Source organism: Mesoplodon densirostris, chromosome 1 (assembly GCF_025265405.1).
Source record: "Mesoplodon densirostris isolate mMesDen1 chromosome 1, mMesDen1 primary haplotype, whole genome shotgun sequence".
NCBI classification, from domain to species: domain Eukaryota; kingdom Metazoa; phylum Chordata; class Mammalia; order Artiodactyla; family Ziphiidae; genus Mesoplodon; species Mesoplodon densirostris.
The window spans coordinates 28039894-28065016 of record NC_082661.1 but is presented as its reverse complement, the minus strand read 5'-3'; the positions used below and the strand labels follow the sequence as shown (position 1 = coordinate 28065016).

At 43.7% G+C, this 25123-nt stretch overlaps 1 protein-coding gene across 5 annotated transcripts in view; it reads right to left on the bottom strand.

Annotated features, from left to right (window-relative positions):
* Positions 1-311: 311 nt before the first annotated feature.
* Positions 312-25123, bottom strand: part of ARMH3 (armadillo like helical domain containing 3) — a 188008-nt gene continuing 163196 nt past the window's right edge. For all 5 annotated transcript variants that reach the window (XM_060100473.1, XM_060100467.1, XM_060100463.1 and 2 more), the window contains exons 25-26: positions 3328-3444; positions 312-1144 (exon numbers count right to left, since the gene is read on the bottom strand). In XM_060100473.1, coding sequence (XP_059956456.1) covers positions 1052-1144; positions 3328-3444 — 210 coding nt within the window. In that variant the 3' untranslated portion in view covers positions 312-1051. The remainder of the gene's footprint in view (positions 1145-3327; positions 3445-25123) is intronic.

Sequence of the window (25123 nt, the reverse complement as noted above, 5' to 3'; positions counted from 1 at the left end):
CAAGGAGGCTGTCCAGAGAAGGGACCATAGGCCAACTTCCCAAAGGTCGGCCTCTCCATGATGCTCACCTGGCCTGTTTCAGAGCCTGGCCCCAGCAAGTTCTCTCCCTTCCAGGCACCAGACCACAGCAGGAACAGATTCCTCCCCAGCGGAAATTCTCACGCAGGCTGGATGTAAACAACAGCCGGGTGAGGGGGTGGAACACGTGGAGGGGAGCTCAGCAGACACAAGAAAGGCTCCCAGAGGAGGGGGTAGCTAAGGAGGTGGGGAAACTGCTGGAAAGGGAACCAGCAAAGTAGGCACCTGAGGGCTCCAGAAAACCTGTCCATGTTTATTTCACACACACACCCTAAAGACAATTTAAACCAGATTGAAAATGAAAAGCTAAGGTGGTGACCCTGTAGTGCTTACGAGTCAATGGGCTGGAAGGCAGGGCAACGCAAACAGGTACTCCTGTTGCCAAGAATCAAATCCACAAAGTGGTGGTCAGACAGCAGAGGAGTCAGCTCTGGATTCAGAAAATAGAAAAAACGTATCCCATTCCTACCCCACCCTAAGCCTGAGCTAAGGGTCAAGTGCCGGTGGGGGCAGGGGACACAGATTTCTGGGCACAAAGGAAGCAGAACTGGCTCCCCCTACATCTGAGAGTTAGTCTGTTTTCAGAAGCCTAGGAGAACCACTGACCCCTCCAGGTGTTGGCATCACCCTAAGGCTTACCCAACAGCTCCTGAAAATTAGTCAGTAGCCACAACTTGTAATCTCAATTGGAAATATGAGGGGTTGTTCAGAGAGCCCACCCTGGAAGTCCCCACATTTCTGAAGGTGTCTCCCTGTGCCCACCCATCCTCTCCCCAAATAAGATTATCTTTGGCTTGCCCATCCTGGCCCCTGCTGTCCGAGCTCCACTGAAGTGCGGCCTTCACCGAAAGACCTCGGTATCTGTGTTTTTCTCCAGCTTTGGGAACAGGCCCTCTCCCCTCGCCCCCGCCTCCAGCCCAGGAAGCCTCATGGGTAAGGGCAGTCAGTGGCTGCCCAGGTATGCATGGCAGCCTCAGGAGATAGTGGAGAATTCCTTGAGCAGGACTTCCTGGCTGAGTGTGTGGAAGGCCAGGTTCCTCCGGACGTTGGTGCTAATGGATCGAACCTGGGAAAAGGTGAGGGAAGGGGGGGGGGCACAGGCAGAGAGAAAACAGGAGAGAGTCCGTTACAAACAGCAGAGGGCAGTGCCTGAAGCACAAGGCCAAGATGCAGTGCTAGAAGTTTCTCTCTTAGGAAATGAACCCTTAACATCTATCATCCCTGCAGGTAAATGAGCAAACAATTCCGTGATAGTCGGAAGAAAACAGAAGTTGAGAGACAGGAATCCTAGTGGATGTGAGAAGAGCGTCTGAGCACCTGATGAGGTAGAAACAAGCACAGACAGGGAAGGAGGGCTGAGGTCAGGGCTTTGTCCTTGCCTCAGCCAGGCAGAAGGGGGCCTGATCTGGTCAGTGGTCTAATGGAGGAGGAGAAACTGAGGCCAGAGGACTCATGCTCTGGAGCTACCTCTCTTTGGATGTGTTTCGAGTCTCCTCAATCTCCTTCTGTATTTATCTACTTTTCTGGGTTGGAAAGAACATTTAGACATGCAGCCCTTGTCTGTCATTGGATGGCAGGAGTATGATCCAAGGAGGCCAATAGCCAGGATCAGGTCATACAGCCAGTGAGTCCCAGCTGTGAAAGTAGGACCCAGGTTTCTCAGCTCCTAGTCCAGCACTCTCCATTGCACAAAGATGCCTCCCCACTTGAGAGGAAAGTCTAGCTGTATCCTTGCTATGTCCCCACTGCTTATGCTTTCTACCCACAGACCAAGAACCTTGCAGGAAGTCCTGCCTGTGTCAGCAGGAGAAAAGACCTGTGGGAAAGGGGTCAGAAGGCCAAACTCCCTGCTCTGAGTGGGTTCTAAGAGGAATCCAGCAGACTCTGGAAGGAAATTCATTCATGGGAAATAGAAGTGAACATCGAATGAGAGACAAAGCAGGGGAGGAAGGAGAAAAAGAATGTGTATCTGTCTTAGGCCCCAAAGCCCAGGGAGCTTTTCTTCAATTTCTGCTTGGCTATGGGAAACTTAATGAAGTCATCAGGCAGGAAGCAGAGGAAAGGGCAGCATGGCAAACAGCAGGCAGCTCAAGCTCATTAGCTCCAAACCTAACCAGACCCTCTTTGCTTCCCTGTGCCAGAGGTACAGATATGAGGAGAAATGAGTAAGGCACAGGCTAGTGCCCAAAAGCCTCGAGAGCTGCTTGAACTTTCTCCTCCACAATCCTCTTAATCTCCCAATAACTTGCTGACCACCCCATAAAAATACTGTACTCTGCTATCTTCTTATTACACTAGTGGCTTCCCTGTTCCCAACTAACTCAGCCCAGAGTATATCTGCCTCGTCTTGGGGAAACCCAATAATCCCAGGAATGCCATGTCAGGGTCAGAGTTGGGCTGGGTTTAGCACAAGACAGGTGACCTAAAATCTAGCACCTTCATCATGGACTGGGCATGGGTAAGTAAAAGCTGGGCCGATGCAAGTTCTGCCCCAGCAGTGGGAGGTCTGAGGACATGGGAAGTCGGGACACAGGCCTGTGTGCCCTGGTCTCAGCCCCCAGCCAGGATGATCATGCACAACCAGGCAGGTGGAGTGGCAGGAATACAGGGAGGCTGGGCTTTTCCTGAGAGCATCTTCTGAGCGCGGGACAGGACAGGGACCACCAACAGGGTAAGTCCGGTTCCGTGGAAATGCTGACTGGGAGATGGAGTAGGGGGCAGAGCAGATGTTCACTGGCTGCAGGTGGCCAAGGGAGGGGCTGCAGGAAGCTGAGTGACTGGCGAGTGGGAATGGGGGCAGCGAGTGAAGACTGGAGAACTAGACTGGAAGGGCACTCAGACCAGGCCCCAGCTAGGAACATAAGGAGGAGAAGGATCAATGACTCTCACTAGTTACTCTGAGGACAGGATACGGAGTCATGCGCCAGAGCTGGCCCTGGGAACACACGTCAAACTCCAGGCCCAGCTGGAGCTGTGCACGGGCTGTCACCATGGCTGCAGGGGAGAGGTGGGCACCGCTGCCTCAGGCTTCTCACCCTTCCCAGCCTGGCACCAGCACTCTGGGGAGTATTTTCATCTCTCACTGCCTGGTCCTTCCTGGACTGCTTTGGGAGATAAGTTGCACACCCAATCCAAGCAGGCCCCTCCAATCTTATTTCATCAGCCTTTGCCCACCTGCACAGCAGAACCCAGTGGCTGGGAAAGGGTCCTTAAGAGACACAGGCAGAGATGGAGGCGGGGCACACTCACCAGCTCTTTGAAGAAGGCGGCTTCCTTGTGCTGCTCGGAGTAGCGCTCATACTGGTCCAGGCCATCTTGCAGCTTCAGTGTGAGCGTGTCGTAATTGGCTCGCACTACCTCTAGCACCTGGGGAAGTCAAGGGCCAGGTGGGGCTTAGTCCACACGAACCCTAGGTCATTTGGCCCCCACGCCCCTCCTGCTGCCCTACTGCGTTGCATTTAGTCTGAGACAACACCCCCAAGAGACCTTGCTCACTACTTATTACCCTGAAAAAAGCCTGGCCATGGGGAGTGACTCCTCAGGTTTCTGGGGCCATGTTTTTTTTTTTTTTTAAATTTTTATTGAAATATAGTTGATTTACAATGGTGTGTGTTTCAGGTGTACAGCAAAGTGATTCAGTTATACATATATATAAAAATATACAGGGAATTCCCTGGCGGTCCAGTGTTTAGAACTCCACGCTTTCACTGCCGAGGGCATGGGTTCAAGCCCTGCTTGGGGAATTAAGATCCCACAAGCTGTGTGGCGTGGCCAAAATATATATATACACACATACATACATATTCTTTTCTTTACATTCTCTTTCATTATAGGATATTACAAGATATTGAGTATATAGTTCCCTATGCTGTACGGTAGGTGGGACCACTTTCTAATCTCTTCCAGCTCCTGCCTTTCCTGACTAGTCCAGCCTGGTCACCAGGGCTGTTTACTGCGGGTATGGTAAAGAAGCATGAGAAGAGGTGACAGAACAGTGAGTGTTGGAGCCCCTCAGTATCCCTGATACCAAAGATGCGTTCTCAGCCATATCCTGCAGCCTTCTCTGGCCAGGCTGTCAGGTGCTGAGTAAGACTTTGCCAATGTCTCCTTCCTTTTCCTTTTCTGGGAACCACATTTCTTCAGTCCTGGGATGTTCCTCAGCACCATCTGCCACTTGTTTTCATCTCCCAATGCCAACTCAGTCTTCTTATCCATTGCCTGGATGGAACTTTTCAGGCATCCTAGCCTTGGAGTGTAGGAGACACTTTCTAAACTAAGCTAGAGCTTATCTCATCCTCTTTTGTTCTGATGAGGGCTCCCTCCCCTACTATGCCTCTGCTTTCTATGGGGGTGGATTCAGACCTCCACTAACTCCAGGAACCTTGGATCTCTGTGGTTCCAGAAGGAAAGGACTACCAAAGCCAGTCCTGATATGACTTCGGCTTATCAGACCATAAATCAAAGACAAGAACAATCAGTTACATCACGAATATTTAGAGGTGAACTAGCCCAGCCCCCTGCTGCCCACTGTAATGAAAACTATTTTGTATATATCACATCTATTATTAGCAAGACCAGACTAGTATTTAGAGAGTGTAGTACTATCTTGCCAGCTTGAAGATAATTATATTTGGGTTATACAATGATTAGTTACATCAGAAGATGTAGATCTTCTACATTAAGTTAGAAGAAGTGAGCTGGGTAGAAAGGAGAGACCAGGAGAGTGAATAAATTTTCACTGTGGCAATCTGTGTGATAGCTATTTTTCAATTTGATCTGACCTGGGAGGGAAGTGTATGATGTCATGGAGAGCTCCCAGCTCAGTTGGGAGTCTTGGGAGGAAGGAGTGTGATGAGGGAGGCTTAGCTCCAACAGAACGTAGGGGTGAAGGGAATAAGCTAGAGTCAGGACTGAGCAGAAGGACTGAGAATGGATTCCTGAGGGGTACAAAGGTGCCTCTGGGCTGTTCCCTTCACCAGTTCAGTCTTGTGCCAGGGCAGACTTCACCTAGTGGCAAACACTTCTGCCTGCCAAGAATTCCTGAGGAGAAAGTAGGGATGGAGAACACAGGCTTGTGTTCCTGAGTTTGGGAGGGACAGCTAGGTCAAAGGTCTGGTCCAGATTCAGGCTCTTTCCCTCCAGACACCCCACTCCTCAAGGTCACTTTGCTAAACTATGTCTTACAGACTCTAGTATAGGCTGGCTCCTTTGCTTCTAATTCCATTTGTCAGCTCTGTCGGCAAGATGACCAGTACCCAGCAACGCCAGTCACCCACGAAGTACTCTGGCCCCCTCATGCACGTGGGCTGTGCTAGTGGCCGAAATATCTACGGCCAAGGTCTTGGCTCAGAAGTAAATGGCTCAAGCCCAGAAAAAGGCAAAATTCCAGAAAAAGGCAAGATGGAACCAGCTCCCAGGAATCAGGCAGAATAAAATAATACATGCTTTTCCAATCCCTGAACTCTGGGCAGCTTCAGCAATGGCTATGACCCAGCAACCTGGGCTCAGCCTTTCCTAAGGGGTGTCAGGTGCCAAAAGACAAATACCATGCTAAAGCTAACTCCTGAGAAGAAGAAACAGCACATCAAGAGATGCAAGGAGAGCCTCAGGCAAGGCCACCCTGATCACCTGGGCTTTCTCTCTTCTTGCCAGGGCAGAGGGGAAGGTATAAGATATTGCTCAGAACAGGGATTTTTTCTTTCCCAATAAAGTTGGCTTTTCCTGGAAGAGCTTAGTTCAGTTTCTTGCAGGGAGGTGACAGCAGAGAAGGCCCCTGAGCTATCAGCTCCTTGGAAGGAAACCAGAGTCCCGGATGGACTTTGTACATGATCTCAGCTCTCCCCTTGTCCAGACATTGCCCAGAGTCACGTTCTCCTTCCCTGGCCCTTTCCTGTGTTCACCCAGCCCCTGCCATTTCCTGCCCATATCACTTCTGTTAAATTTCCAAGAGAAGAAAACATTCTAAGCTCAGGTCTGGGCCCCAGCCCATTCGGAACTTCAGAGCACTAGGGATACATTCCTTGTCTGGGATCTTCCTTTCTGTAGCTTAAGACTTTAGGACTATGTCCCATTTGGGCCTCCCTCACACTCAACACTGGCCTGGGACATGGCAAGGGTAGTAGTTAGGCAGAGGGTAATATCCCAGAACCCTTGTACCTAAAGGCCTCAGGCTTTACCATAATTTGCCGCCTCAATTTCTGACTTCCTGGCAACTTCAAAGGCCCTTCTTAGGCGGACATCCCTCCCTAATCAATCAGGTAACAGTCTACACCCTAGCACAGCCCACCTTCTTTCACCAGTTGTTGGGCTTGTGGGCTTCCTAGAATATTTCATTTTCTCTGAAAGGACCTCATCTGGCCTCTCACTCTTCCTCTACTTTCCCAAAGCAGCTCCTCCCCAGAACTGGTTATGTGTTTACTGTGTTCAATGTGTTTCTTTTCTCCCAGAAGCAATAAAGGTCTCTCCCTAACCTTGCAATCCCACCAGTCTAAGGACAGCCCTTCAGTGGCATTCTCACAATTAAGTGGCAGTCATGTGCTGGACAGCTTGTAAGAGGAATTCTGATGATAGAGAAGCAAAAAGCCAATTCTTCTTCCTCCATAATCCATATTTATTCTTCCAAATTCAGGATTAGTTAAAGCTAAACAAGAAGCACTGCAGGGACTTCCCTGGTGGCAGTGGTTAAGAATCTACCTGCCAATGCAGGGGACACGGGGTTGATAACCTGATCCGGGAAGATCCCACATGCCGCAGAGCAACTAAGCCCGTGTGCCACAACTACTGAGCCTGTGCTCTAGAGCCCAAAAGCTACAACTACTGAGCCTGTGTGCCACAAATACTGAAGCCCATGCACCCTAGAACCTGTGTTCCTCAACAAGAGAAGCCACCGCAATGAGAAGCCTATGCACTGCAGCAAAGAGTAGCCCCCGCTCACCACAACTAGAGAAAGCCCACGTGCAGCAATGAAGACCCAATGCAGCCAAAAAAAAAAAAAAAAAAAAAAAAAAAAAAAGCAATGCAAAGATGTTCTCCAATTAAAGACATTGGTGGGTCACAGTCTGGGTCTAGTAGTGCCTAGGTCCTGAAAAAGAATCTCAACCAACAGCTATTAATTTTCAAAATAACGTAGTTAAGAGAACGGCTCTAGAGCCAGCCTGCCTGGACTCACCCTAGCTCTACCACATACTAGCAGCAGGGTGGAGCTGGGTGAGCCCGTTTCCTCATCTGTAAAATGGGGATAATAATAACGTTCATCATATAGAAGATTAAATAAGGTAATATATATAAAGCGCCAAGTATACTGCTTGACACACAAGCAGTACATAATAACCATAGCTGTTATTATTATTTTAATTTTACACTGGGTTGAGAATCATTTCATAAGTTTATTTTATTTTTTAATTAATTTATTTTCTGTTTATTTTTGGCTGTGTTGGGTCTTTGTTGCTGCATGCAGGCTTTCTCTAGTTGCGGCGAGCAGGGGTTACTCTTTGTCGTGATGCACGGGCTTTTCATTGCAGTGGCTTCTCTTGTTGTGGAGCACGGGCTCTAGGCACGTGAGCTTCAGTAGTTGTGGCGCACAGGCTCAGGAGTTGTGGCTCGTGGGCTCTAGAGCACAGGCTCAGTAGTTGTGGCGCATGGGCTTAGTTGCTTCACAGCATGTGTGATCTTCCCGGACCAGGGCTCAAACCCGTGTCCCCTGCATTGGCAGGCGGATTCTTAACCACTGCGCCATCAGGGAAGCCCTGTTATTATTATTATTCTTTCATTTTAAAATGACTCCATGAATAACTGCTTTTTAGGACCTGAAATTCCAACCCCTGCCATAAATGAAAAACCTTTCCCTTCTCCCACTTTCTGGAAGAGATCTGTCTTCTACAGGCTTCCCAATGAGGGATTTCTGGTGGAGGAAAGAACACCCTGCTTTAGGGTTTGTGCTTTAGCAGGTACAGGCAGGCTGAGTGGCAGGCTCTCTCCTGAAGAAACAAACATGCTATTACTACTGATTTCCTCACTGAAATTGCATCATAGCTAGATTCTCAGCACCCTGAAGGAAGGCACCCAGTTTTACATTACAGATTTTCCACAAAGCCTAACACAGTCCTAAGGCACAGTACACATTCAACATGCTTGTGGACTAATTTAGTAACACTCAGGCCCAACCAAAAAGGAAAGGAATCTCTCATCAAGGTTGCACAATAGGGGAGTTCCCTGGTGGTCTAGTGGTTAGGATTCGGCTTTCATTGCTGTGGCCTGGGTTCAGTCCCTGGTCAGGGAACTGAGATCCCGCAAGCTGCGCACGGCCCGGTGTGGGGGGAAAAGTCTCACGATAAGATTAGAATTAGACAGTACACCCAGCCAGTGCACTGTTCTCAGCACTCTTATAGGCTTCTAAAGCCCAAGTCCTGACTTTAAGGAGCTAACAAGCAAATGGGGAATCAAGATAAACCACCATGTAAGGGCATACCCACATATATAAGCACATAAACAGTTGGGCCAGTAGAACTAAGTGTGGTTTGCAGTCAGCTGCATAACTGACCAGTGAATAGGCAGCCTGGTTGAAACAGTATCACATCTTTTAAGACAGGGAAAATTAAGGAATCCAAAGTCTCTTCTCTTTTGCCTACCACCTAATCCTACTCAGCTAATTCAGATTGCAAAATTCTCTCCAGGTGGACATAGCCTAAAAGAGTCATGATGACCAAGAAGACAGTTAACTATCAGGACAAAATATCAGCCATCCAAGAGCTTCAGTTTCAATTCTTGCTCTTTTAAGAGAGTTGAGGGTTGAATCTTTGTAAATGATCAATGTAAGGCTGGGACTCTGGCCCAAGAATAGAAGGAAAAAATGGGGAAAGGGAAGAGAGATGTTTTAGTGGATTACCTTTAAAAATATATTAAAATGCTCACTATAACATATTGTTTCCAAAATCCACTCAAGACTCTCCTCTAGGACTTCCCTGGTGGTGCAGCAGTTAAAAATCCACCTGCCAATGAAGAGGACATGGGTTGGAGCCCTGGTCTGGGAAGGTGCCACATGCCACGGAGCAGCTAAGCCTGTGTAGCACAACTACTGAGCCTGCACTCTAGAGCCGGCAAGCCACAACTACTGAGCCTGCGTGCCTAGAGCCCATGCTCCACAACAAAGAGAAGCCACCGTAATGAGAAGCCCGCACACTGCAACGAAGAGTAGCCCTGGCTCGCCACAAATAGAGAAAGCCCGTGCACAGCAACAAGGACCCAACACAGCCAAAAGTAAATAAATTTATTTTAAAAAAACCTCTTCTCTGGGCCTCCCTGGTGGCGCAAGTGGTTGAGAGTCCGCCTGCCGATGCAGGGGATGCGGGTTCGTGCCCCGGTCTGGGAGGATCCCATATGCCGCGGAGCGGCTGGGCCCGTGAGCCATGGCCGCTGAGCCTGCGCGTCCGGAGCCTGCGCGTCCGGAGCCTGTGCTCCGCAACGGGGGAGGCCACAACAGTGAGAGGCCCGCATACCGTAAAAAAAAAAAAAAAAAACAAAAAAAAAAAACCTCTTCTCCAGTAACTGAAAAAAGAGGAAGGAAAGAAGAAAGAGAATGAAGTAAAATGGACAATGCATATTAATAGTTAATTCAAGGGAAGTTTCTCTGAAAAGTGTATGAATTTTAAAAAATTTAGTTGGGTAATTCAGGGTATACTGTAATATTTTAAAGTAGTTCAGGACTTCCAATTCCATTCATGATGAGTAACTGAAAACTAGGGAAGAAATACCTCTTTTCATACATTGTATAAAAGGCAGTTCAGGACAGGAATCCTGAGAGAAAGAAAACATAAGGTGAGCATGAAAATCTTGCTGGGCTAAGGAGACACACTAGAGTTTGGAGAGGCAGAGGTGGCTGGCACTTGTGAAGCAGGTTACCAGAAAGAAAAGAGTTAGGCAAAGAACAGAGCTTCAGAAATTTATGTAGGGTTCCCACTGAATCTGCTGCTGAATAAGCATCGCACGTATAAGGTAAAATTCAACCAGTTCGAACAAAAAAATGACTAAGGATCTGTAAGCTGAACAATTCCCAGAGCTCACACAGGACTGCAAGGTGTATGAATTTTGACCAAGCAGAATGAAAAGTACCTGTTGAGTATGTACGGCATTCAAAAGAGGCATCAGAACAGTCACACCTTAATTATAAAACTAAACTAGGTCTAGAGTTAAAGGCCACTATAAACCTACCTTAACAAAGATAAAAAGAAATTTCATGGATGAAGGTGGTCAAAAGGTACAAACTTCCAATTATAAGATAAATTAGTACTGGGGATGTAATGTACTACATGCTGTATGGTATGGTTAACACTGCTGTATGGTATATTTGGAAATTATTGACAGAGTAAATCCCAAGAGTTTTCATCACAAGGAACACCCCATTCCCCACCACCTTTCTACCTATAGGAGATGACTAATGTTACTAAAGTTACTGTGGTAAATTTAAACAGTACTATATGTCAATTATATCTCAAGGAACACTCCATTCCCCACCACCTTTGTACCTATAGGAGATGACTAATGTTAACTAAAGTTACTGTGGTAAATTTAAACAGTGCTGTATGTCAATTATATCTCAATAACACTGGGAAAAAAGATCACCACATGAAAAAAAGGAGTTTCAAGAGAACACTGGCACTCCACAAATAATTTGCTTACCTGCCTCAATAAAGTCCAACATTATTTAATAAAGATAACAAAATCCAGCACTTAACTATATAACATTCACAATGCCCAGTATCCAATAAAAAATTATCAGGCACGTCTGGGCTTCCCTGGTGGCTCAGTGGTTAAGAATCTGCCAGCCAATGCAGGGGACATGGGTTTGAGCCCTGGTCCGGGAAGATCCCACAGGCTCCGGAGCAACTAGGCCCATGTGCCACAACTACTGAACCTGCGCTTTAGACCCCGTGTGCCACAACTACTGAAGCCCACGTGTCTAGAGCCCGTGCTCCACAACAAGAGAAGCCACTGCAATGAGAAGCCCACGCACCACAATGAAGAGTAGCCCCTGCTTGCCGCAACCAGAGAAAGCCCACGCACAGCAACGAAGACCCAATGCAGCCAAAAAAAAAAAAAAAAAAAATCAGACACGTCAAGAAGCAGGAAAATGTAACTCATAACCAAGAGAAACATCAATGAATAGAAATAGACCCAGAAATGAAAGAGATGATGGAATTAGCAAGGACATTTAAAAAGCTATTATAATTATGTTCAAGTGTTTAAAGACAACCATGAACATAATAAGGAACAAAGTGGAAGGTATAAGGCACATCACAATAAAACTGCTGAAAATCAATGTTGAAGACAGAATATTAAAAGCAACGAGAAGGGAGATAAACACATTATGTACAGAGGAGCAAAGATAAAAATTCACAATTCTTGTCAATAACTATACAAGCCAGAAAACAATGGAATGATACGGTGCCAAAAGAAAAAAAATTGTTAGCCCAGAATTCTATATCCAGCAAAAAAATCTTTGTGAAATGAGGGTGAAATAAAGACCTTATCAAACAAATAATCTAAGAGAATGTGTTGCCAACAGTCCTACAACTAGAAGAGATGCTTAAAGAAGATCTTCTGGTAGAAGGACAATTATATTATCTGGATCTATAAATAGGAATAAAAAATACTGGAAATGGTAAATACACAGATAAGTGTAAGAAATTTTTACATAAATTGGAAACTAGCAAAAAAGATAATTGACTCTTTAAAGCAAAAAATAACAATCTAATGTGAAATTCATAAGAAACCTAGAAGAAAAATGTCTGACAACAGTAGTACAAAGAACAAGAGGGGGACAAATGGAAACACACTATTTCAAGGTTATTATACATTACATGAAGTCCTGTAACATATTTTGAAGGTACACTGTGGTAAGTTAAAGATGCGTATTGTAAAACCTAGAGCAATGACTAAAATAATAAAATTAAGAGGTATAGGGCTTCCCTGGTGGCACAGTGGTTGAGAATCTGCCTGCTGACGCAGGGGACACGGGTTCATGCCCTGGTCCGGGAAGATCCCACATGCCACAGAGCGGCTGGGCCTGTGAGCCATGGCCACTGAGCCTGCGCATCCGGAGCCTGTGCTCCGCAACGGGAGAAGCCACAACAGTGACAGGGCTGCGTACCGAAAAAATAAATAAATAAATAAAAATTTAAAAAATTAAGAGGTATAGCTAAGAAGTCAATATTGGACATAAAATGGAATCATAAAAAATACTCAGTTAGAAACCATTTCCACTAAGATCAGGAACAAGACAAGGTTGTCCACTCTCACCACTATTATTCAACATAGTTTTGGAAGTTCTAGCCACAGCAATCAGAGAAGAAAAAGAAATAAAAGAAATCCAAATCAGAAAAGAAAAAGTAAAGCTGTCACTGTTTTCAGATGACATGATACTATACATAGAGAACCCTAAAGATGTTACCAGAAAACTACTAGAGCTAATCAATGAACTTGTAAAGTAGCAGGATACAAAATTAATACACAGAAATATCTTGCATTCCTATACACTAATGATGAAAAATCTGAAAGAGAAATTAAGGAAACACTCCCATTTACCACTGCAACAAAAAGAATAAAATACCTAGCAATAAACCTACCTAAGGAGACAAAAGACCTGTATGCAGAAAACTGTAAGACACTGATGAAAGAAATTAAAGATGATACAAATAGATGGAGAGATATACCATGTTCTTGGATTGGAAGAATCAACATTGTGAAAATGACTATACTACCCAAAGCAATCTACAGATTCATTGCAATCCCTAACAACCACTGGGATTTTTCACAGAACTAGAACAAAAAGTTTCACAATTTGTATGGAAACACAAAAGACGCCAAAGAGCCAAAGCAATCTTAAGAAAGGAAAACGGAGCTGGAGGAATCAGGCTCCCAGACTTCAGACTATACTACAAAGCTACAGTAATCAAGACAGTATGGTACTGACACAAAAACAGAAATATAGATCAATGGAACAGGATAGAAAACCCAGAGATAACCCCACGCACATATGGTCACCTTATTTTTGATAAAGGAGGCAAGAATATACAATGGAGAAAAGGCAGCTTCTTCAATAAGTGGTGCTGAGAAAACTGGACAGCTACATGTAGAAGAATGAAATTAGAACACTCCCTAACACCATACACACAAATAAACTCAAAATGGATTAAAGACCTAAATCTAAGGGCAGACACTATAAAACTCTTAGAGGAAAACATAGGCAGACACTCTATGACATAAATCACAGCAATATCCTTTTTGACCCACCTCCTAGAGAAATGGAAATAAAAACAAAAATAAACAAATGGAACCTAATGAAACTTAAAAACTTTTGCACAGCAAAGGAAACCATAAACAAGATGAAAAGACAACCTTCAGAATGGGAGAAAATATTTTCAAATGAAGCAACTGACAAAGGATTAATCTCCAAAATTTATAAGCAGCACATGCAGCTCAATATCAAAAAAACAAACAACCCAATCCAAAAATGGGCAGAAGACCTAAACAGACATTTCTCCAAAGAAGATATACAGATTGCCAACAAACACATGAAAGGGTGCTCAACATCATTAATCATTAGAGAAACGCAAATCAAAACTACAATGAGGTATCACCTCACACCAGTCAGAATGGCCATCATCAAAAAACCTACAAACAGGGCTTTCCTGGTGGCGCAGTGGTTGAGGGTCCGCCTGCCGATGCAGGGGACATGGGTTCGTGCCCCGGTCCAGGAGGATCCCACATGCTGCGGAGCGGCTGGGCCCATGGGCCATGGCCGCTGGGCCTGCGCGTCCTGAACCTGTGCTCTGCAACAGGAGAGGCCACAACAGTGAGAGGCCCGCGTACCGAAAAAATAATAATAATAATTCTATTTCTATATATTAGAAAAAAAATTGGAAATCAAGGCTTAAAAAACCATTTAGGAAAGATATCCCATGCTCTAGGATTAGAAGAATTAACACTCTTAAAATGGCCTTACTACCCAAAGCAATCTACAGGTTTAATGCAAACCCTATCAAATCACCCATGACATTTTTCACAGAACTAGAACAAATAATCTTAAAATTTATATGGAACCATAAAAGACCCAGAATTGCCAAAGCAATCCTGAGAAAAAAGAACAGAGCAGGAGGCACAACCCTCCCAGACTTCAGACAATACTGCAAAGCTATAGTAATCAAAACAGCCTAATATTGGCACAAAAACAGACATATGGATCAATGGAACAGAAGAGAAAGCCCAGAAATAAACCCACACACATATGGTCAATTAATCTTCGACAAAGAAGGGAAGAATATACAATGGAGAAAAGACAGTCTCTTCAGCAAGTGGTGTTGGGAAAGCTGGACAGCCACATTTAAATCGATGAGTTTAGAACACACCCTCACACCATACACAAAGATAAACTCAAAATGGCTCAAAGTTTTAAATATAAGACATGACACCATAAAACTCCTAGAAGAGAACACAGGCAAAACATTCTCTGACATAAATCATATCAATGTTTTCTTAAGTCAGTCTCCCAAGGCAATAGAAATAAAAGCAAAAATAAACAAATGGGACCTAATCAAACTCATAAGCTTGTGCACAGCAAAGGAAACCATAAACAAAACAAAATGATAACCTACAGGCTGGGAGAAAATATCTGCAAGCAATGTGACCAAGGGCTTAATATCCAACATATACAAACAGCTCATACAACTCAATAACAAAGATACAAACAACTCAATCAAAAAATGGGCAGAAGACCTAAATAGACATTTCTCCAAGGAAGACACACAGATGGCCAATAGGCACATGAAAAGATGCTCAACATAGCTAATTACTAGAGAAATGCAAATCAAAACTACAATGAGATACCACCTCACACCCATCAGAATGGCCATCATTAGAAAGTTTACAGGGAGTTCCCTGCAAGTCCAGTGGTTAGGACTTGGTGCTCTCACTGCCAGGGGCCTGGGTTCGATCCCTGGTCTGCGAACTAAGCTCCCGCAAGAAAAAATTAAAAGTTTACAAGTAACAAGTGCTGGACAGGGTGTGGAGAAAAGGGAACCCTCTTACACTGGTGGGAATGTAAACTGGTGCAGACACCATGGAGAGCAATATGGAGGTTCCTCAGAAAACTAAAAATAGAGTTACCATATGATCCAGCAATTCCACTCCTGGGCATATAGCTGGATAAAACTATAATTCGAAAAGATACATGCATCACAATGTTCACAGCAGCACTATTTACAGTAGTCAAGACATGGAAACAACCTAAATGTCCACTGACAGATGAGTAGATAAAGAAGATGTGGTACATATATATAATGGAATATTATCCAGCCATTAAAAAGAATGAAATAATGCCATTTGCAGCTACATGGATGGACCTAGAGATCATCATACTAAGCGAAGTAAATCAGAAAGAAAAAGACAAATACCATATGATATCACTTATATATGGAATCTAAAATATGACACAAATGAACTTATCTACAACACAGAAACAGACTCAAAGACACAGAGAACAGATTTGTGGTTGCTGGGGGCAGACGGTTGGATTGGGAGTTTGGGATTAGCAGATGCAAACTATTATATATAGAATGGATAAACAACAAGATCCTGTTGTATAGCACAGGGAACTATATTCAGTATCCTGTAATAAACCATAATGGAAAAGAATAAAAAATACCATTTAGATAACATAAAAAATGAAATATTTATGGATAGATTGAACAAAACAGATGCAAAACAGTATGCTAAAAACTACAAAATATTGGTGAGAAAATTTTAAATATCTAAATAAATAGGTATATTATGATCACGGATTTGAATATAATATTGTTAAAGTGTCAATTCTCCCCCAAGTTGATCTATAGCGTTAATTCAATTCCAATCAAAATCTTAGCAGGCTTGGGACTTCCCTGATGGTCCAATGGTAAAGAATCCACCTTCCAATGCAGGGAATGCAGGTTCCATCCCTGGTCAGGGAACTAAGATCCCACATGCCATGGGGCAACTAAGCTCCCGCGCCACAACTACTGAGCTCGCAAGCCTCAACTAGAGAGCCCACGTGCTGCAAACTACAGAGCCCACACGCCCTGGAGCCTGTGAGCCACAACTAGAGAAGAGAAAACCCGCATGCCACAACTAGAGAGAAGCCCACACACCGCAGTGAAGAAGCCCACATGCTGAAATGAAAGATCTTGCATGCCGCAACTAAGACCCGTTGCAGCCAAAAATAAATAATAAATATTAAATTTAAAAAATCTTAGCAGCCTTTTTTTGTGTAGAAATGGACAAGCTAATTTTATACTTTGTATAGAAATGCAAAAGACCTCAAATATTCAAAACAACTTTTAAAAAGAGCAAAATCAGAGGACTTATATTACCTGATTTCAAGATTTACTATAGACCTAAAGTAAGACAGTGTAGGGCATAAAAATTTAGACATATATTAGACCAATGGAACAGAACTAATACTTCAGAAATAGACCCACATATATATGGTGAATTGATTTTTTACATATGTGCCAAGGTATTTCAATAGGGGAAAGAATAGTCTTTTCAACAAATGACAATGGAACAACAGGATGTTGCAGGGCAGGGGGTGGGGGGGTGGGTGGGAAATGGATGAACATTTACCATTACCAAACATTTTACAAAAAATTAACTTGATATGGAGCATAGAACTAAATGTAAAAGACAGAACTATAAAACTTACGGAAGAAAATACAGGTGAAAAATTTCACAACTAGGAGTGAGCAAAGATTTACTAAATAAAACACAATAGCAAAAAGTGTTAAAAAATTAATAAATTCATCTTTATGGTATTAAATTAAAGTTGGTCTTCATTAAAATGTCTGGACTTTGAAAACACCATTAATAACTTGCAAACACAAGCAACTGACTAGGAGAAAATATTTGCAATACATATATATGACAAATGACTTGCATCCAGAATATATCGATACAAAAACTCATAAATATTATAATACTCAAATTTTAAAAACAGGCAAATGATCAGCTGCTCGACATCACACAAAATAAATTAACAGTAATTTTAAAAACTATGTATGCAGTATTACTAGAGCACGGCCTACCCACCAGAATGGCTAAAATTAAAAACACTCACAATTCCAAGTGTGACAAAGATATGGAGTAGATAGAACTCTTATTCATTGTTGGTGGGAATTAAAAGTGGTACAACCACTTTTGAAAACAGTTTGGCAGTTTCTTTTTCTTTCTTTTAAAAAAAATCTTTATTGAGAGATAATTTACATACCATAAAATTCAATCATTTTAAGTGTACAATTCAATAGTTTTAGTATATTCACATAGGGGGCAATTATCACCATGATCTAAGTTTAGAACATTTTCATCAACTTCATAACCATTAGCATCATTTCCCAACTTACTCCCCAACCCCAGCTTTAGGTAACCACCGATCTATTTTCTATCTCTATAGATTTGTTTATTCTGGACATTTTAAATAAATGGAATCACACAACATGTAGTCTTTAGTGACTGGCTTCCTTCATTTTGCATATGTTTTCAAGAATCATCCATGTTGTAGCAGGTGTCAGTACTTCATTCCTTTTTATGGCTGAATAATATTCCATTGTATGTATGGATGTATCACATTTTGTTTACCCATTCAGTTGCTGGTTGCTTTGGTTGTTTTAGTTGTTTCTAGTTTTTGGTTATCATGAATAATGCTATTATGAATATTATTTGTATACAAGTCTTTGGGTGGACATATATTTTCATTCCTCTTCGGTAAACAGCTAGAAGTGTCACAATATGGATGAATCTCAGACACAACAGAGTTTACGTGAAATTCTATAAAAGACAAATCTAGGGACTTCCCTGGTGGTCCACTGGGTAGGACTCCGTGCTTCCAGTGCAAGGCACCCGGGTTTGATCCCTGGTCGAGGAACTAGATCCTGCGTGCATGCCACAACTAAGAAACCCCCATGCTGCAACTAAGAAGTCTGCATGCTGCAATGAAGATCCCACGTGCTGCAACTAAGACCCAGTGCAGCCAAAATAAACAATAAATGAATTTTAAAAAGAAAAGACAAATCTAATCTATAGTGATAGAAATTACATCAGTGGTTGCCTAGGGCTCAGATATGCAGATAAGACTAACTGTTAAGGAGAACTTTTATGAGTGATGGAAGTAAAAGGTTCTATATCTTGTGATGCTGATGATTACACGAATATGTTTTATTATATGTTAATTACATCTCAATAAAGTTAAGTAAAAAGTCCAGTAAATCATGACTAGGAAAAAAAAAAAAAAAAAAAGTAGGGCCATGGCAGTAAACTTTGTCTTTTTTTGGTCTTACCATTCCATTTTTGGTTGGGGCAAGAATGATTCAGACTGAAATATCAGTATCTGTAAGCCAGGAGTTCCTAGTATTTCCACAAGGCCAAAGATTCCCCTTCATTGTGCTACTCCTCCCTACCTCTCCATCCCTGGCAATCCTCCCTAACAAATTAAAGGGACTACAGGTAGCAATCAACAGTGTTTGAAATCATTTTCAGCTGGGCAGTAGCCACATGAGGTTTTTTTAAGTGGGTGTATTGTAGATGGATCTTTTGACAAACTCAATCATTTGCCAAGCTCAGGAACTTATAGAGTCCTACCTTTACCAAGGACATCTAATGAAAGTTCCACTTTTGCCTTTTTTATGAAACTGAAGCAGGGGTGAAAGATATGAGATGATCATGGCTCTCCTTGTGGAAACTCACTCCAAATAAGGGTTATCAGCCAACCACTTACGGATTTATAATGAGGTATTTTTTCACTAGGGTACCTACAAACCTAAACCTTCTTAGGTTTATAAAAGGCTGGGGGATGCTGCTACAAGCACGCCAAATACATCAGCTGAGTGAGGTCTACAGGAGGGCACAGAAGCAAAGGTCTAAGCAAGAAATTAGTGATCCTGATTCTTATACTGTGAGGTCCTCAAGGGCATGTATGATTTTTGCATTTTATATCCCCTGGCTTGGCACAGAGCAGAAACCTCTGTCCTTCTGCACAGAAAAGAAATAATCTGGGGGATGTGAAGCTGGGGCACCCATTCCTTGCTGCACGAACCAAGGACACCCAGAAGCAGAGAATTCTTAGACAAAAGCAGGTTCTGAGAACTTCCTTGGGAGGCAAGAATTGATTCTTTTTCAGAACACTTTAGCTCAAAGTGGCTGAAAAAAAGAAAACAAGCCAACAGTACAGAAGCTAGAACAAATAGTAACCTGATAACAAACTCATAGGCCTCAATTGAGTGAGCATCCTTCCCCTCCACTAGGGGCTTACAGTGACCTTCTATCCAAGATAACATGAATATCTCTCCAGGGCACAATCATCCAATATAATTGTTTGGAAACAAGGATACAAAAGGTGGACACAAATCTCTTATGATAAAAAAGATGATGCCTTTTAAAAGATAACTATTTCCTCTATACAGCCAACTTGTATATAATATGCAGAAGATTTTTTCCCCTTTCTATTTTCGTCTCATATACTTCAGGACCAAACTCAATTTCAGAACCAATTTTTAAAGTTAATTAACTAATTAATTAATTAGGCTGCGTTGGGTCTTTGCTGCGCGCAGGCTTTCTCTAATTGCGGCGAGCAGGGGCTACTCTTCGTTGCAGTGCACAGGCTTCTCATTGCAGTGGCTTCTCTTGTTGTGGAGCACGGGCTCAAGGCATGCGGGCTTCAGTAGTTGTGGCACATGGGCTCAGTAGTCGTGGTTCGTGGGCTCTAGAGCACAGGCTCAGTAGTTGTAGCGCACAGGCTTAGTTGCTCCACAGCATGTGGGATCTTCCTGGACCAGGGCTCGAACCCGTGTCTACTGCATTGGCAGGTAGATTCTTAATGACTGCGCCACTAGGGAAGTCCCTTCAGAACCAATTTAAGTTGGCCAGTTCTCCAGTCCATCCGTGTCTTTCAAGCCTGCTACCAAACAAAGGGCTCTTGACTGCCCTGAAATTTATTGATCTGACAGGTTGGCTCTGCCTTTCAGAAAGGTTGACCAGATAATGAAACTCACAGTGGGTGATTCGTGAAAGGCCATCAGTTTGTTAAAGGAGTGGTGACAATGACTTTCTTTAATTTGCCTGGGTAGTTGCCCCACCTCCCTGACTTGATTTGGTTGAAGCCCTAGAAACCCCCTTGTTTCCAGGGGTGAAGCTTGTGAAGCTTTTCTTTGCACTAATTACAGATCCAACATGCCCAGGTCCTTACCCTGCACAAGCAAGGTATGCAATCACACCAAGAGGCAGCCAAGATAACAGCGGTGGGGGAACATGATAGACATGTTTACCAAATATTGCATCAGGCCTTCTCCCTCTCTATGGCTTACTGCAGGCTGGACACTCCACCCAGCTGAAACCAAGAGGTAGATCTCTGTTCTCCCTACTTGAGCTTTCTTTTCTTGGAAATATATCACATCTCAGGGAGGGAAAAAGAAAACACCGTCTCTCCGACAATCTGATATGGGGTCTCTGCCTCACTGCCAGGCCTCACTTATCTATCCCTCCTTAACAGACAAAATTCTTTAACAGAAATCCCATTTGTGGGCTCTCCACAGTTTCCCTTCTAGCTGGGTGGGTCATTTTTAAGACTGTAACTTCTTTTTGAGCAGGGTCACTGTGAAAGGTCAAAGTGCTGTTATGGTACTTAGCAAAAACATTTCCAATTAACACAGCTTATAACAGAGATAACAGTTTGCATAGTGACAGTTCTGGCCTCCAGTGTTACTATCACAGTGGCAAACCATACTCTTCCAAGCACACCTTATAGAGTTTTGAGCTACCTCCTGGGAGAGAGGTTGCAATGGAAATAAAACAAAAGTACACGAAGATCTATTTGGAAGGAAGGAGGTGGCTAAAAAACAAACTAAAGGGACTTCCCTGGTGGTTCAGTGGTAAAGAATCCGCCTTCCAATGCAGGTGACGTGGGTTCAATCCCTGGTCAGGGAACTAAGATCGCATATGCCACAGGGCAACTAAGCCTGCATGCCACAACTACTGAGCCTACATGCCTCAACTTGAGAGAGAAAACCCACATGCCACAACTAGAGAGAAGCCCGCACACCGCAAGGAAAGATCCCGCGTGCCGCAACTAAGACCCAACACGGCCAAATAAATAAATAAACTGAAGAGTGAAGTCCTACCTGTATATCTAGTAGCTGGGATAAAGGGTCTTTCTTACCTTAAACCAAGAAAGCAAGGGCTGCTGTCTCCTGTAACCTCTTGAAAAGCTGACAACTACTGGAGTTCCTACGAGCTCCAAAGCTACTCCTTTCATGCACTGCCAATGAAGTTTCACCGACAATGAAGCCTGACTGAGGAAGACCAGAAAGTTTATGTGATGGGCATTTCAAAATTCATACTTAATTGAAGGAAATGCTGACAGTGGCAGACATGAATAATAAGCTGGGCTCTTCACCAGTGACCTCTGCATTCATCTAGCTTGGCTGTGGGACATTAATTTTGAATCTTCATTTTCCCTTTATTTTTTTAAACAAAATGGAACTACCACTTTAAAAATAATTAAAATTCAGTGTGCTACTTTTTTGGTTTTGACCCACATAAATATATTATCTTTAAAAGAGATAAGTACATAAGAACTTTAAAAAATTTCGTCATCTTCCTTTGGTGTGTGGAAAAGCTTTATTTCTCATAGTGACTTTTCTGACATGCTTGTATGGAATAAAGAGACTTTTCCCTCATTTATAAAGTTATCATACTGTGCCAGGAGCCTCTACTTAGGCATTTCTGCCTAACTGGCGGGCAAACTCTCCAAGCCCCTGTTCAGTACTTTCTTTCCTTAACCGAATGGGCCGCGTTCCCAAACCAGGACCTTTCCCCACCCCTTAGGAATGAGCCCTGTTATCCCCATTCTCTCTGTTTCTCCCTGCACCTTCCTATCCTGACTTGCCTCTTCCTTCAGGATACTTGACAAACTCCAGTTGTCTCACGTGCTTCGGCCAATGAAAAGCTCAGACTTTGGTGTCAGACTGACCTACGTTCACACTATGGCTTTACCACTAACAGCTGTGTGATCTTGAACAAATTACTTAAGTCTCTTTAGCATCATCATCTATAAAATGAGGATAACTGTACCTACCTCAAACAATTGATTAAAGAATTAATTACATAGCCTAAGTAAAAGTGCCTAGCTCAGAAACTCCTAGTTGTTCCTTTCCTTTTATCTATTTGTGTCCTTTTTAAAATCCAAGATACTTTCTTCCCTATTCAGAGGAGCTAAAATCCAGCTTTCTCCCCTGTCTCTGGTAGTGCAGCTTACCTCTTGGTCCAAGTAAGAGAGTGGACATCCTAGCAGCACATAATCAGCTGACCTTCTTAAGTGGACCTTCTCAAGATGCCCTATGTAACATAAAGTTGATTTCCAAGGTTTATTAGCAGCTTGTAGGAAAATCCCTCTGCCTCTGACTTTGTGTCTTTCTGCTTTGGTGAATCCAGTGAACAAATAACTCATATCAAACTTTTTCCTGCCAAATAGGTCAACTGAAATGTCAGAATCTAAACAAAGACACCAAGAGAGGAAGGGCCAGACAGCCAATGCTTGTGTCACATGCTCGTACTCAGAGTTCCCACAGCAACCATCACTCAGGGTTAGAGAGAGGCAGTGCAAAACTACAGGTTGTTGTACAAAAACACAATGCCAAGTACAGGAAACTGAGTTATGGCTATCGTGAGAGTCTTAAATCTCAGCTCACCAGCATATGTCTCTGCCAAGGCTGCCTTGCATGGTAGCCAAGGCCCTGTTTTAAGATGAGAAAACATAACAGGGGCTCTCAGAATGGGCTGCTCAGAGGACTCGATTGCCCTGGGAGGCAATATAGCTGGATCTATGGGGAAAGTGACCCACACTCACCTCCTGCTCAAAAAGCCCCGCCTCACAGCTTTACAGCCCCCTTCTCTCAGTCTTCCTCAACAACCAGTGGTATGCTGGAGCTGACTTACACATGCTTGGCCTGTGAGAGATGATTGTTAAATTTTCAAGCACTGTGAGAGCCACTTGGCTTCACACCATGTAGCCATGGTGGGAGCATTCACCCTCAGCACTACAAATCAGCCCCCTCCAACCACTCACCTCCCTACCAGTTGTTAAACATTTACTAGCACCCCAAGGGCCAAGAACTCTAAAGTTGAAGTACCAGGCTCCATTTTCCTCATATGCCTTGAAGCTTTTAGGATATCTCCCCAAAATCTTTCTGTGCTTCCTCCTAGATGTTCACAAGTAACGGATGCCACCCAGACACACTAACAATGTTTGCCCCACAAACTAGGGCTCTCCTCTTATTAGCATTATCTCACTGTTCTCTGGGAAAATAAAGTTAGGTTTCGTTAGGATCTTTAAACACCCAGCAGTTATTTATAGTGGCTATTATCTTAGGATCAGGAGAAAAGCAAAAAGGGTTAGAAAGATGACTAATAGATGAAAAGAAATACTCAGCTTCCAATGCAACTTTCACTCAATCAGATGTGAAGCATTTTTTGTTTCCCTAATTGACTTTAACCTACTCCTACAGATGAATGATTCTCTGTTTCATCATAATACTTTCAAAGATACCTCTTATAACATACGACATTATACAGGGCCTCCTCTGAAACCAAAATCCAAAGCCTTAGTGAGAGTGGAGACTTGAAGAAATAATGGGAGGCATCTGGTGACACTGTCCTATAGTCCTGTGGCACACGGGGGTGCCAGCAGACCACCTTTGTGATCTTCCCGGAAAATTCCTAAATTTGTATGAAAAATTTTTAGCAAGCCCCTGGGGCACTTGGTTTAAAGGAATACCAGCATCAAGATAGGTTTGCTCACGCTTAGAAACAGAAAGTAGAATGGTAGTTGCCAGGGGCAAGGTGGAGGGCAGGGAAAGGGGAGTTGTTCAATACACAGAGTTTCAGGGGTTTTTTTTGTTTTTTGTCTTGGCTGTGTTGGGTCTTCGTTGCTGCACGCAGGCTTTCTCTAGTTGCGGTGAGCGGGGGCTACTCTTTGTTGCAGTGCGTGGGCTTCTCATTGCGGTGGCTTCTCTTGTTGTGGAGCACAGGCTCTAGGCCTGCAGGCTTCAGTAGTTGTGGCATGTGGGCTCAGTAGTTGTGGCTCGCGAGCTCTAGAACGTAGGCTCAGTAGTTCTGGTGCATGGGCTTAGTTGCTCCGTGGCATGTGGAATCTTCCCAGTCCAGGGCTCGAACCCATGATAAATTGCACAACAATGTATATATTAACACTACTGTAGTGTACACTTAAGAATGGTTAAGGGCTTCCCTGGTGGCGCAGTGGTTGAGAGGCCGCCTGCCGATGCAGGGGACACGGGTTCGTGCCCCGGACCGGGAAGATCCCACATGCTGCGGAGCGGCTCGGCCTGTGAGCCATGGCCGCTGAGCCTGCACGTCCAGAGCCTGCACGTCTGGAGCCTGTGCTCCGCAACGGGAGAGGCCACAACAGTGAGAGGCCTGCGTACCACACACACACAAAAAATTTGTTATGTGTTTTTTACCAGGAAAAAAAAGAGAGATAGGTTTGCTCAGTAGGTCTAATCATATGCCTAGTAGCAGTGAGGCTGGCTCATGCTAGGCCTTTGAGATGAACACTTGTGAACTGAATCAAAGGGAGTACAGTTAGGACAGGGATGAGGGTCAGTGCACTAGGGTTTATGGAAGATGTGCTAACAATTTAAATGACTGAATCATATTTCTAAGGCATCCAGCCCTTGGGTGCCTTGGGACCCAAGGACAAGGCATAGAAACTCTGGGACTCTTCTCCACTCTTTCTGTCCTTTTCAGGTCCTGGCTTTGAGTACATTTTACAATCTGTGCCTCTCCATTTATCCAATTCCTATCCTTCCTCTTTCAAGGCCCAACTCACTTCTTCTCTCTTCCACATGGCCTTTCCTGACCATCACAACCTGCAGAGATCTTTCTCCAACAGGAACCCACAGATCCTATTGCTAGTACTGGTCGGCTATTGATAATAAATTGCCTTAAGCCATCTTTT